We start from the raw sequence: 13,924 nt of genomic DNA on the forward strand, positions 1-13,924 counted from the left end.
ACTGGGCATCAACATTCTTTTCAAATATCAGTCGTTTGCCTATTATCTTTATTCCTTTTTGCCATACTTATATGTAGCAAGTTTTAAATGTATTATTATTATTTATTATTTTTCTTTAAATTAACTCACTTTTTAACGTGAATATATTTATTTTAGAAGAAAAGTACTGAAGAAGGAAGGAAGGAAGGAAGGAGCAAGAGAAGGTCTAAGAAGGGAAAGGAGGGGAAGGGAGGGGAAAGGGAAACTGAGGTAAGTAAGAGAGGTAGGGAGTGCATGGCCCCAGACAGAAAGAGCTGCCACAGAGCAGGGGGACAAAAACCAAACAGACATACACATAGCTGCAGCAAGCAACAGCCCAGAGCTGAGCCAACACCCCTGGCAGAGACAAGGCCTGGGCTTCAGCAGAGTAGCAGAGTGGGAAGGTGTATGCTCCAGTAGAGGGTAGACACCTGATCAGGGAAGGGGATGAGACTGATTTGGGGCTGCTGGGGAAGGGACGGCAGGTCTGGTGAAGGCTGAAGAAATGAAGAGGAGGCGGGAGGAGGGAAGGGCTGAGGGCTGGTGATCTAGGAAGGCATGGCCATGGAGGTATCAACATGGTGAGCTGAGGCTAGAGGCCCCAGAGGTAAGCTGGGAAAGTTAAAGGAAAGGATGTGGGGTGAAGGGCCAAAAGGTGAGAGCTGAGAGATGCATGGGGCAGGGCAGGAAGCCCTGAAACAGGCCCAGGGGCAGGAGAAGACAGATGGGAAAAGCAAGGTGTATTTCTTAGCAGACCAGGAAGAGTCAGCCTTCCTGAGACTGGACTATGAGAATGGGGTGGTCTTCCAGCCTCAAGCACCTGCACTTGTCCTGTCCCATCTGCAGACATTTCACCTACCACAGCTTGGGAAGTGCCAAAATCGGTGGGAGGCATGTGTCAAAATGTCCTGATACTAGAGATGGACAAAGAGTACATACAGAAGATGATGCAGGGTTGGAGGGAATGCGACAGAAGAGAGTGAACGGCAGACCAGGCCCCAAACTGCCTGCAGCACACAAACACACCCAACTTAATGTATTCTGTTGGAATGCTTGAGTCTCAGTTCTTGAACAGGGCATTTTATGGAACTTTGCAAAGTCAAATGCAAATGGAAACAACAATGGGATGCCATTTTTCACCTCTCAGATCGGCAAAGATAAAAATGATTGATATTTTATTATCTTGGCAAAGGTATAGGGAACAGGAATTCTCAAACACTGCTGGTGTGAACAAAAATTGGTAGAAAATATCTTTTGGGGTAGGACAGTTTGGGAATATCTATCAAAATTAAAAATTTATATACTCTTATTCAGCAGTTTTACTTCTGAGAATTTACTGCATTCTTAGCGCTTAGGAAAGTGCTTGGCACATAGAAAATCCTCAATAAATATTCATTGAATAAATTAATTTTTCTCACAGATATACTCACATGTAGGTGCAAAGATTAATGCACAAGGATCTCTGTTGCAAAATTGTTCAGAAATAGCAAAAGAGAGAAAACAATCTAAATGTATATAAATGACCAATTAAGTAAAATATATTCATGTAATGAAATAATAACACTCATTGGAAAGAATGAGGCAGATCTATATGTAATACAACCAAACTACTGTTAAACTTCAGTGTTAACTGAGAAGAGATGTGGGGAAACTAGGTGCAAAGTCCTCTGTAGTGTGCCCCTACACAAGGGGGAAAAGTTGCAAAATCCATCGACTCTCTGCAAGAGAATATTAGAAACTGACAATGAGAGAGCCTGGTGACAACCACAGTGGAGGGAAACTGACCTTTCACATATATTACCTATTCAAAATGTTTTTAGTAACGACAAAAAAAGATAAATTGCATGAGTGGAGATTTGTATAAAAGTTCCACTCCAAGGAAGAAAGGTTCAGAAATTAACCAGGCTTCCTTGGGAAGTGTGGGTGCTCCATCCCTAGAAGTGTCTAAAATTAGGCTGAGGACCACTGTCGAAGAGCAAAGTTAAGTGTCATGGGATGTGCTTGACTCACTGTCCTTCGAGGCTTTATCTAGCCAGATGTAGCCATGCTTCATCAGGTTCTCCAGGGCAACAGCACCACTTGCAGCCCCAGCATCCTCTGGACGTTGCAAACACTTTCTAAGAGCTAAGAATGCAACACATTCCTGGAAGAAAAACTGCTGAATCTCATGTACAAGCATACAGGGCCCAGTACCAGTTGGTGCCCAATAAGTAGCTGAAGAAAGAAAAGACATGGGACCATCCAACCCGCAGGACCTAAAGAGTGGAATCCAATTTGAATGAGGAAGGAGAAGGTCAGAACTGCTGAGGTCTGCAAGGAGATGATCAGAGTGGGCCCCAAGGACCACACCCTAAGACCCAGTGACTCCAGCTCTGACCAGGAATGTGGGCTGATGCAGGGACCCTGAAGGTGAGTAGGCTACTCCAGATAGAGGCCAGGGAAAAGCCAGAAACCAAAATGCCTGTTTCCTTCTGCAGCCTTTCTAATGAACTAGGTCCTACTCTCAGTGAAAAGACTCATTAGGGCTGGGTTTGGCCTTGCTGGCCCAAATGTACGCCCAGTGATTCCAGGAGGCTTCCTGAGGCTCTCAACAATGCCTCCTTCTCACCAACCTCTCCAGGGCCCTATTGTAGCTAAGCTCATTTCTTCCTGGCCTCCCTGGACATGCAGACACAAGAGGATGAGTCCAACGTACCTGCAGCTTCACAGACTCATCCTGCAGCAGGCTAGGTGGGTACATAGGAAGATGACATACTCTCTGCCTCATGGATGGCTTATGGGACCCAAAACAGACCCAGTCATACTCTTCTGGATTAAACCACAACTCCCCAGACTTTGCCTGCTCAGTATTATTAACTGGCCCTTGAAACAAAAATGGGGGCTCAACAGCCTTGCCAGAGCACTCAAGCTCTTTGTTTAGACTGAACATTTACAGCCAGAGACCCTTCTCCTAAGGAAAGGCAAGGTTGTACCTCTCTCAACATGCCTGTCAAAGCCCTGTTGGCAAAATAAGGCTTGTTCCTGGGTGGTTTGTCAGTGTTTGAGGTGCATTCCTTCTCCATTTGCAACAACCCTGAAGTGGCTCTTTCCAGTCTTCTTCACCCTACTGCACGGAGGGAGACCCAGGTCTTAAGGCCCTGTCAACGCAACTCATCAATGGCCAAAAGCAGTGGAAACAGAACTCAGACTCCCAGAGCTCCTAAGGGCCCAGAACCAAAAGACTACACTGCAGGCAGGCTTGGATTCAGTATAATTTTTCATCTCCATGTTTCAAACTGAAAAGTGGTGAGTCTCCATCCATGCAAAAAAAAAAAGAAAAAATTGTGCAGATGCTTGTGCTCAAATTCTGCAGAAAGGGACTGTCTAGCCACAGCGAGAGATGGGGACCAAAAGCAAAGGATAAGTCTGACAACAGCCCTGACTGAGCTAGGATACAGCCCTCACAGGCCCATGCCGGGTCCTTGATACAAATAAGAGACACACAATCCCTCAGTCCGCAGCTCCCTTCCTTCCCTCTGCCCTTTCCTGTAAGCACAAAACCTCAGAGTCTTTTCTTCCCTGGTGAGCCTGAGATCGCCCTCTGAGGGGCTGTATACTATCTAGATGGTTCATAAGCAGCTTAACATGTCAGAGCTCTCTGAAGAGACGGAGCTGCCCCTAGTGGGATTAAAAAGAAGATGGTGACAGTGGACATGGAGTCCTGTGCAGAGGGACAGTGCAGAAATGTGTAACCGCAGAACCACCAGAATTCCCAGAAGAAATAAGGTATAAAAACACAAGAGAGAGAGTCATTTGTGAGAGACAGTTGAGAGAAGTTAGATATTCATGAAAATACATGGTGTGCTTTAAAGGATGGCTATTTTTAGCAAAATCTAGTCTCAGAAGTGGAGACAGACAGTGGCCTCCCTAGACCTGAGTTCTAATCCCAATGCTAACATTAACTAGCCATGGCTCTCTAGACTGGTGCCCAAAAATGCTCCCTGGCAGACCCCTCTCTGTGGATAAATGAGGCAGTCTCTCAGCATCCCCACACAACTCACTCCAGCAGTTTCAGACCCCAGAGGTCTTCACGGGCAGATGTTGGTGATGAAAATGGTGGCATTAGGGCCCCTATTGGACTCCTGATGTGGCGATGTTCCCACTACCCACCCCACCTCAGTAATAACCATATGATGTCTCTGTCATCATCTTTGATAATACATAAATATTAAGTCGTGGATGACCAAGTTCAAACAAAATCCACCTAGGGCAGCTCTCATGCATGGGACGCTGCCAAATCGTGATCAGGAGCTCTAACAATGGCCTGGAAGATTCACGATTATTTGCTCAACACCAGTGGAATTTGGATGCTTCTAGCCCTGTGTCTCAAAGGCAGAAAGGCTGACGCTACAGAGTACAAGGGGGTTTGGAACTGAAACTCCCGCTTGCCATCCTCTGCCATCTCCAGAACCTGGCATCCTGGAGTCCATGCTGCAGAGGGGCATCCTTCCAGCTCCCTGTGCTGTTGCTCATGCCGGTGTCACAGTCGATTACAGACAGCCAGTTACATCTGATTCCTCTCTAGGGGTCGCTGGGTAAGGCCACCATGGGGAGCAGAGGAGGCCCGAGAGGTTTCTAAATGAAATAGCCTGTTGGGAAATCCTATTATGAAGCTCATGTTACAGGGCTGCGGTGTTAATGACCCTGGCCTCCCCTGGCCCTGAACAGAGCCAGTCTCCCTGGGGCTTGAGAGGAGGCTGTCTGGGCTGTGGTTTCCCCCTCACTCACCAGCCAACCGCTGATGAGACCGAGAGAGCAGAGGTGCCCTCGAATGTGGCTTCCAGCACTGAGGCCTCACACATACCCCCCCCCCCCCCCCCCCCCCCACACACACACACTCCTTCGTGTTCTTCACCTTCTCTTTCAGCAGCTCAGCATTAGGAGGCAGAGGGAGCCCGGAGCTGGGATCAGCAACCCTAAGGGAGATGGAAGCAGGCCCTGAAAACCTCTTTTTCCAAGAAGAGCTAAATTAGATGTATTTTTTCCACTTTCAAATCCTGCAAATTTTTCATCTTAACTCCCCCAGGCTTATAAAGTGGCTCATCTCAGCTGCTCAAGCTGACAAAGGTGCAGAAACTGTTGAAAGGTTCAAAACGTCCCTTGGGTTTCCAGGCATGAAGGAATTTACATGTAGGTTTTTTTACTAAAGAAAAAAGTCCCCCCTAGATTGGGGGGAGGAGCGAAGCAGCAGCTAGGAAGGAGGGGAGACCTTCAGGGAGAGGGCAAGCGAGTGTCTGACAAGAGGAGAACCTAAGGCAGTGCAGGTGGGATCACCAGCCATAACTTGCAGAGAGACACTAAATGGGAAGACAGGCACATCGAGAGCTGTTCTGTTCTTCTGTTAGAGTTGTAAAGGCCCCACCAATGTCCAGAGTCAGAATGGTCATAGGCGATCTGAGAGCCCTCTAGAAAACCCACACAGATTCCAAGTTGAAGTCACGCATCCTCATTGCCAGCCCTAATCTGTAGGACTGAGCAGAAAATAGGAGTCCTGCAGGTTTGACTATGCTGCTGGGACCAGTGGTGGCACCCCTGGCATTCTTTTTTTTTTTTTTTTTTTTTTTTGAGACGGAGTCTCGCTCTGCCGCCCAGGCTGGAGTGCAGTGGCCGGATCTCAGCTCACTGCAAGCTCCGCCTCCCGGGTTCACGCCATTCTCCTGCCTCAGCCTCCCGAGTAGTTGGGACTACAGGCGCCCGCCACCGCGCCCGGCTATTTTTTTGTATTTTTTAGTAGAGACGGGGTTTCACCGTGTTAGCCAGGATGGTCTCGATCTCCTGACCTCGTGATCCGCCCGTCTCGGCCTCCCAAAGTGCTGGGATTACAGGCTTGAGCCACCGCGCCCGGCCAACCCCTGGCATTCTTAAGACAGTACCTAGGGACCCAGCTGGTGCTGGCTAGCTGCAGGGAAGTTTGTTTCTGTAACACCCAGACAGTCAGTCCTCAGCATCTGCCCCTCTTTTCCCTGCCAAGAGCCCCTTTTGGGCTTTATTAGCTGTGCCATCATGTTGATACTCTGGGTTGTTCAGGGCTGCCCTGTATGGCTTTCCCCAGCCTCCAGCCTTTACTTAAGGGGTAGTGATGCTCTGGATACCCTCCTCCTGGTGGCCTGTAGGCTTGCTCTTGGTTTACCCAGCTGTCAGCCTGCTCCTGCAGTCCTCTCTCCCAGACTCCTTCTTCATCCCCTCAGGCACCCAGGTTCATCCTGTCTACAAATCCCAGAAACCCAAGAATATCTTCAGTGACCTACCCTGGGGTCCCTTTCTTCTGGGCACTAGCCACATAGATGGTACTGTCTGCTGCTTAGAGCTGGGGTTCTTGGATTTTTTTAAATTCCCATGTTTGGGCCATATACAAGACTTATCACCATCTCAGAAGGAGGCAACTGGGGATGCCACTTTGTAAAACCTTTCTGAGGGTTCTCTTGCCTGCCCTGGGGTCAAAAACTGCTGGTTCTGAAGACCATGGCTCTCCTGGGCTTGGAGAGTCTTCTCTCTCCACTTGGTCCTTCATTTCACAAAGACCACTTGCCTAGACCACCTGCCTCACGGCAGGCCATGTGAGCCACAGCATTCAAACATGTGTTAACTGGCCCTTTGATCAGTTGAGGAACAGTGGCTTATTGCTTTTTGCTGTTTTCACTTGTCACTGCTTGGCGGTCATGGAGCTGGGCCTGGGCAGGTGCAGGAAGGTGATGACTAGGAATTCAGGATTCCTGCTGACCTGTGTCTCTGGACGGGGGAGTCCCATGCCATCTTCATCCCAGAATCTTATTTTCTTAATAAGGATGATTCAGAGCTTAAGCACAATGACACCTAGCAATATGTAGCATGGCACGGCTTAGAAAATATTCTCATATCCGTTTTCGCACACTCTGAGAAATAGGCAGAGAAGATATGACTGTCAATGGAAAGGGACTTACCTAAAACCACACAGCAAGTTCTCGGCAGAGCCAAGACTAAAACCAGCCCCTATCTCTAGGTTAGGTCTCTTCCACTCAAGCATACCCCCTTCCTCTTTCATTCACCTGCACCTCCTGTGCATGACAGCCCCAGACAATGAAGGCCTAGGCACCATAAGTTAGCGTGTGCCCTCTGTAATAGCAAGTTAAGGTCAACCTGGGGCAGGGGCAGAGGCAAGAGAGGATGGCAGGGAGAATTATGCATAGCATTGTCATTTTCTGAGTCCCCAGTGTGGCTAAAGAGGCAGCCTAATGAAGCAGCTTCTTCTGGAAACTCCAAGGACTATGCCCTGGGAAGGAAAGCCAAGCCCTCAGGCAGCACTCAGGGGAAGAACAGATCCATGGGCACACAGGCACAGTGCTCCAGCTGGGATCTGGCCACTCAGGGGCTGTCACAGAAGATATAACAGTCATATCTTCTCTGCCTTATTTCTGAGACACCTCCATGGACATCCTTATGGGATACTGCAGGTCCCAAGCTTCTAGCACATAGATAAGGAGCCTGCCCCTGCCAGGTTCCTTCTAACAGCCCCAGTCTCCTCCCCATCCTCCCTGCAGTCCAACTTCAGCTAAGGCAATATTTTAGGCTACACAGCACAGAGAGAGAGAGGGGGTCCGCTGAGAGCCAACTCGGCCTCCCTGGCACAGGAAGGACCAGGCTGCATGGGACCTACACAGAGAACAGACTTAGCCACCAACGTCAGCAGGGAAGAGGGGAGAAGTGAAGACAAAGCTATGATTTCTCATTAATCCGCTACACTATGAGCACAACTTGAAATTGGGGTAGATGGGCCATTTTCCTAGTAATTAACAATTTTATAAAGACAAATGCACGATGAGGTCAGAGTCACTAGTGAGATGAGGTCAAAAGGCCGATGTGACTCTGCCTGATGGGACCAGCCTGTGTGTACAGAAAGGATGTCAGGAACAGGCCTTAGGCCAAGGAGCCCTCTGGAAAATGCATGAGCCGCTTGCCATACATTCTAATGCACAAGTTCTCCCCATGGCTTCCTCTACTCCCCTCTCACCTGTTCTCTTCTCACCACCCACACTCTTCACAACAGAAACAGCTCTAGGCCAGGACCACTCTTTGCTGGCTGTGCTGTCTAATTGGTCTCCAGGTGCCTCTGCACAGCCAAGCGACTGGTCACCATGATTTTGACAGGCGACGGTTTCGCAGTAGCAAAGTGAAAGCCAAGAAAATACGGTTCCCTGGCCATAATGAAAGTCTGTTCTTCCAGGAAAAATAGCATGGAACCAGAAGCAGACGGATTATTCTTTCTGCCACCCTACAAAGTCCCAGTTTCACATACGCAGAAAAGATGTATCAAATCAGCACAGCTGTATGAATCATAGAACCATCAGCATTTGGCCCAGCCAGGCTCAGAGGACACCAATTCTCAGGGCTGTGTTGGGAGAGAACTAGCTGTTGAAGGCTCACTGTGTCTCAATTGCAATTCTCTGTTATCCACCATTCTGCCTGCTTCTGCCCTCATGATGATTGTGCTAAGTGGGCTACACCAAAACCATTGTGAATGGCCACCGTGTCCATCTGGCAGCACTCCGTGAGCACCAAAAATGAGTGGAAAGCCTTTCCCTGAAGACACACCATGGAGACCAGTAACAAGTACTTCACTACCCACATGTACTTCCCAACCCCCACCAAAGAGTACAGAGTCTTCCTAAGATCACCATTTTTGACTGAAGGTCCCCTTGCCAGCCGTCAGAGTCCAGTTACCAGCAGAGTTAAGGGCAAAGATTTCAGAGGATTCAACTGAAAGTTCTTGAGACAAGGGTAAGAGGCCCTTCTCTTCCCTTCCAGGGCACTGACCTTGGCCAGGATGCTGGGCCACAAGACCCATGATGCCACTCTCCACTCTCAGAAATGTGGCTTCCTGTGCCTCTGAAGTGGCCAAGTGATGGTGCCATGGGTTCCCCATTTCCTCTACCCTCCAATGAGTTTGCAATAAGTAGTTTGTAAAGTCAAGCCATGTTCACAATAGCTAGAGATTAGAAATGTCCAACAAAACTCAGGAGGGGATTGAGACTGGGAAGCAGAAATGGAAAGAAACAATTTGGATTTACATATTTGTCCTCACAGGCCCTCTCAGGACAGCTACAGGAGGTAGCTGACAAGCTACATGGACAGCAGAACCCTCTAAAAAAGAAAAGTTCCAATTAGCCCAAAGAAATGAAAGCCTGTTCCCAGAGACCCAATTAAATCAGAACCAATAATGCTAGCTCTGGTTCCTGCCATTCTGCTCAGGATGTAATGAGAAAAATGAGAGTGCCCCAGCCAGCAAGTGTGGTGTGGCAGCCCTCTGAAAACCAGAGAAATCACCCACCATGCACTGCTGCAAGCATGCCAGATAGCTGCTGCACCTGTGCCTTTAATAACTCAGCCTGGTGCCTTGGTCCCCACTTAGATCCAGACAAATGGCAAAGATAGTGACCCATCCCAACCAATGGCACAAAGAGGAGGACTGTGGGACCAGGCTGGGATGGTTTTAAAACTGTCAACGTTGATTCATCACTGGATCTGGGATCTGGCACTCTCTCTCCTCTGTTTCCACACCATCCATCATGGGTACCAGGACCAAGAAATCCAATAAAGACACAAAGGTGCAGCTCCCTACTCTCAGCAGGCCTCAGAAAGGCTGTGTGAGTGTTCTGGCCCAGGCAATTAGCTGAGTCCAAAGGATTGCAGAGCTGATGGTACTAACAAGCCTGTGCTTGGCACTGCACCCACAGGTGTCTGGGAAGCAAGGTAAGAGGGGAAGTAAACTGGCATAGGCTGGTCTGGTGCTCAGGCAGGGTGGCGGTGACATCAGAGAGGGAAGCGGGCAGGAGGCTCACAATAGAGAATAAGTTGCTAATGCAGCCTCCAAGCCCCAAAGGACTAAGGGCAACCTTGGGGGTTCATTAAGGTTAAGGTGGTCATTTCTGAGGTCCATATAGGAAGGCTTCCTTGTAAAAGAATCAGGACCTTTGAAGGTTCCAAGCAAAATTTAATAAGGGAAAGCAGTCTTCTCTTCCCCAACCCTGGATTCCCCCCACGTTCAGCTTCCATGCACTTAGACAATGCATAAGCTGTGGGGCCTCCAGATCCTTCTATTCACTCCCAGAGCAGACTGAGCCTGCAGCCAGTTCAGCACATTTATTGCCATATGTTGAACATGGGCTTTCTAGGGTTAGTGCTAGTGATGGCTAATATGAGCACATAGTATCCTGACACTCTCAAACTGCAAAGTTTGCATCACTCTGTGTCATTTAGAAGCAAAAGTTAATACAATACATGATACAGCCCCACTCCCATTCCAATAGTTTCATCTCCTTCCAGGGCCTGGCAATGAGCCCCTAGAGAAAGACAGCCAAGCCAGAGGGCTTTGAGTTAATGAGCTACATGGGTTCAGTACCAAGTTGAGTGCTGTGGGAGCTGGACTGAAATGAACTAAAATATTTTCCAAATTCAGTCACTTCTCAATTACCCTTGAGTGAATTGTCCATGGCAACCCAAATTCCAAAGTCTCCAGCCACAGAGCTTAGGGTTGGATGCAGGATATAGGGGTGTGTGTGTGTGTGTGTGTGTGTGTGTGAGAGAGAGAGAGAGAGAGAGACAGAGAGAGAGAGGAGAGAGATATATAAATTCAACACTTCAACACTAAATATTATGCACTGGTTATTAAGTTATTTTCCACTGTTTGAAATTCTCCCCATCTCTTCCTCTCACCATGAATAATAAATATGGACAATCTGGTTGGACATGATTGGAAAATCATCAGGCCTAGCACTAGGAATAGGAGTCCTCAGAGCTTTATAATAAGCCATTAGACTCTTTTCTGTTCCTGTATGACCCAGAATTATTAGTGGAGAAACCTTGCAGATCTGGCCCTGCCATAAGTGGGCAGGAAGCAGAGGCTCCAGAGCTTACCCTTGCATGCCACGCTGTTCTCAGGCTCATAGCCAGGCTTGCAGGTGCATCGCCCAATGGGCACCATCCATTCCCCATCCCCGTTGCAGTAGAGTTTGATGGGCACGTCCACTTCCTCTGCGTTGGGGATGCATGTGCCCCGAGCAATCACCAGAGATGTGCTCTCTGCCCCCGTCATGGTCTCTGGAAACACTGCAAAATTTTGCACAATGCTGGGACACTTTTTGAAGAAGACACGGACAGAAAGAAGAGACATACAGGCTCCATAATCCTGAAAAGCGAGGTAAAAACCATTCCGAGTAAGAGGCCCAAAGCTCCTGACTTCTGTGTTTACCTTCATCAGCCTTCCCCCAAAGTCCACCTGGGAGAAGCTCTCATCTGCAGCAATGGTGTCTACTTTGAGGTAGGGGGCCTCAGACCAGAAGGCCGACTTCTTGGTGGCAATGACAGAGTCAGTCTCATAGTAATACAAGTTGAAGGTCTCCTTGCAGGATCCTGGGACATTAGGGAGGCTGCTGCAGTCTCTCACAGTGAAGCGCATCTCTGTGTAGATGCGATGGGCCCCCCGCCGGTTGATGAAGGTGGTGAGCAGCCAATTGTTCTGGTTGGGCTCAAAGACATTGCACACCTGGTAGGTGCGGATGGTGTTCAGGTTTTCATCATAGCCACTGACTTCTTCCCACTGTACATAGCAGGCCACAGGTACACACATGCAAAAACACAAAATAGAGAGTGAGAATACAAAAATAGGCATAGCAGAGGAGAATCCTGGGGCTAAGGGGCCTTAAGAGCTCACCAGTTCAGCACATTGACTTGAGAAATGAAGACATCTAAGCGCAACTTGATTTTAAAAATCTTATAAGAAAACTTCATATTTCTTTGCAGCCCATCCCAAAATATAACACACTTCATTCAAGAAAGCTGTCCCTTGCCTAACCCATAATGCTCATTCTGTGACTGGCTTATTACATCCATGGGGACAACATGCAGCTTTCAGCCCATGTGGTGGCAGGGACTTTCTTCCTCACTTCCACAGTCCCTGCTCTGAAAGCCAATCTGTGGATTAGAGGTCCAATTACTTGACACCCACACTTTGGAAATCCCCATCTTTGAACCTAATTTCTTTATTGTGGTGAGATTCCTTTATGTCTCTGTAAAGCACATGAATTTAAAGCTTTTCAGGGTTTCTCAACAAACTTAGATTCTCATAAACTTTTTTTCAATAACATCTATCTCTGAAAGACTGATATGGTTTGGATGTTTCTCCCCTCCAAATCTCATGTGAAATGTGATTCCCAATGTTGGAGGTGGGGCCTGGTGGGAGGTGATTTGATCATGGAGGCAGATCCCTCATGAATGGTTTAGCACCATCCCTTTGGTGATGAGTGACATCTGGCTGTTTAAAAGAATCTGGGAGCTCCCCCTTCTCTCTCTCTTGCTTCATCTCTCACCATGTGACATGCTGGCTCCCCTGGCCTGCCATGAGTGGAAGCTTCCTGAGGCCCTCAGCAGAAGTAGATGCTGGCACTATGTTTCATGTTCAGTCTGCAGAACTATGAACAAGTTAAACCTCTTTTCTTTATAAATTACTCAGCTCAGGTGTTTCTTTACAGCAATGCAAGAGTGGACTAACACAAAGACCTAGACTATAAAACTGGTAAAAGTGAAGGCTGCTAAGAAGAACCCCTAATGTAGCAAATGAAGCTCTATTGTGTGCAAATTTCAAGGAAGGCTATGATGGAGGAAAGTGTTGGAGGGTGTTACTTTAGTGAATAATGAAACTTTCTTAAGGGAAAGACAATCATGATTCACATTAGAAAAGTGAGCTCCCATTTATAACAGCCTTGTAGATTGGAATAAAAGAGAAGAACAACACATGTGTTAAGTGATGTCTTTCACTATTCCCAACAACTTTCAGAACTAGGTATTATTATCCCCAATTTACAGATGAAAAGACATCATGCAACTCACCCATACTTATATGGCTAAAAGAAATTACAAGAGAAGCTAGTAGAAAATACTTTGAATGGTCAAATAAAATCACCTAAGAACTTCTAGAAGATTACTTCAATAACAGGCAGTGAGGGTTGGAGGGGAGTCGGGAGGGGTCTTTAAAGGCATGGCTCCCTTAACTGAGCTCTCTAGGGCAGGGGTCAAAGAAGAGTTGCTGGATCGTTCCTTCTTCCTTGTGCTTGGAGAAAAGGAGTTAAGGAAGAAGCTGCCCACATCTGGTAGCTCTCCAGATCCTGGTCTCAAGAACTGAGAATATTTCCAGGAATAAATTTAAACTTATATTCTGTTTGCCTAGAATAAAAAAAAAATAGAGAAAAGAAATTAAACTTTCTAAAGTGAAAATGAATTAGGATCCTTGACTATTTAGCAGTGGTGATCAAGGTAACCAAATCATACCAGTATCTTTGAATACTGTGCTAATTGCTTATTATTTACAGTGGTGGACTTTAAATATATAGACTAGAATTCTTCATTAACGGAGCTAAAAGCCAATTATGTGCGCATGGAAAATATACTGCAATTGCTCCTTGAAAAGAGTAAAGCCCCTTGTGGATAGCAGGTGGATAGAAGCAAGGCTGTCCTCTAAACTTGTGTGAAGGAAACCAAAAAACAGGCATAGTGTGGAGAGGTGGGGAAATGGGCACGTTCAGAGCTGGCCCTGCATGCCCAGGTCTGTAAAGTGACCTCATTCATGGTCGCTCTCGCTGTCTGGGCCTCTGCCACCAAGGCACCTAAACTGCAGTCAATCCAGGGTCCTCCTGGCCCCCAGTCTCTCCCAGGACTCCTAGAGTGCCAGTTCCCTCACCAACTTGAAGTCCTGCCAGTCCCTCACCAACAGATCAGCTCCTGCCAGTATCCTTGCAGCAGTTCTGGGACACACAGGCCATCATGATTCGCTACCCTGGATAGTCTCAGTTCCAGGCCAAATATCACCCAGCACTCTACCTTTCACTTGACCTCCAAT

The 13,924-nt window shown here is 47.5% G+C and overlaps 1 protein-coding gene across 1 annotated transcript in view; it reads right to left on the reverse strand.

Annotated features, from left to right (window-relative positions):
* Positions 1 to 13,924, reverse strand: part of EPHB1 (EPH receptor B1) — a 443,566-nt gene that overhangs the window by 276,013 nt on the left and 153,629 nt on the right. Inside the window, exon 3 of the mRNA XM_003895080.5 lies at positions 10,948 to 11,629. Coding sequence (XP_003895129.1) covers positions 10,948 to 11,629 — 682 coding nt within the window. The remainder of the gene's footprint in view (positions 1 to 10,947; positions 11,630 to 13,924) is intronic.

This window comes from Papio anubis, chromosome 2, assembly GCF_008728515.1.
Source record: "Papio anubis isolate 15944 chromosome 2, Panubis1.0, whole genome shotgun sequence".
NCBI lineage: Eukaryota > Metazoa > Chordata > Mammalia > Primates > Cercopithecidae > Papio > Papio anubis.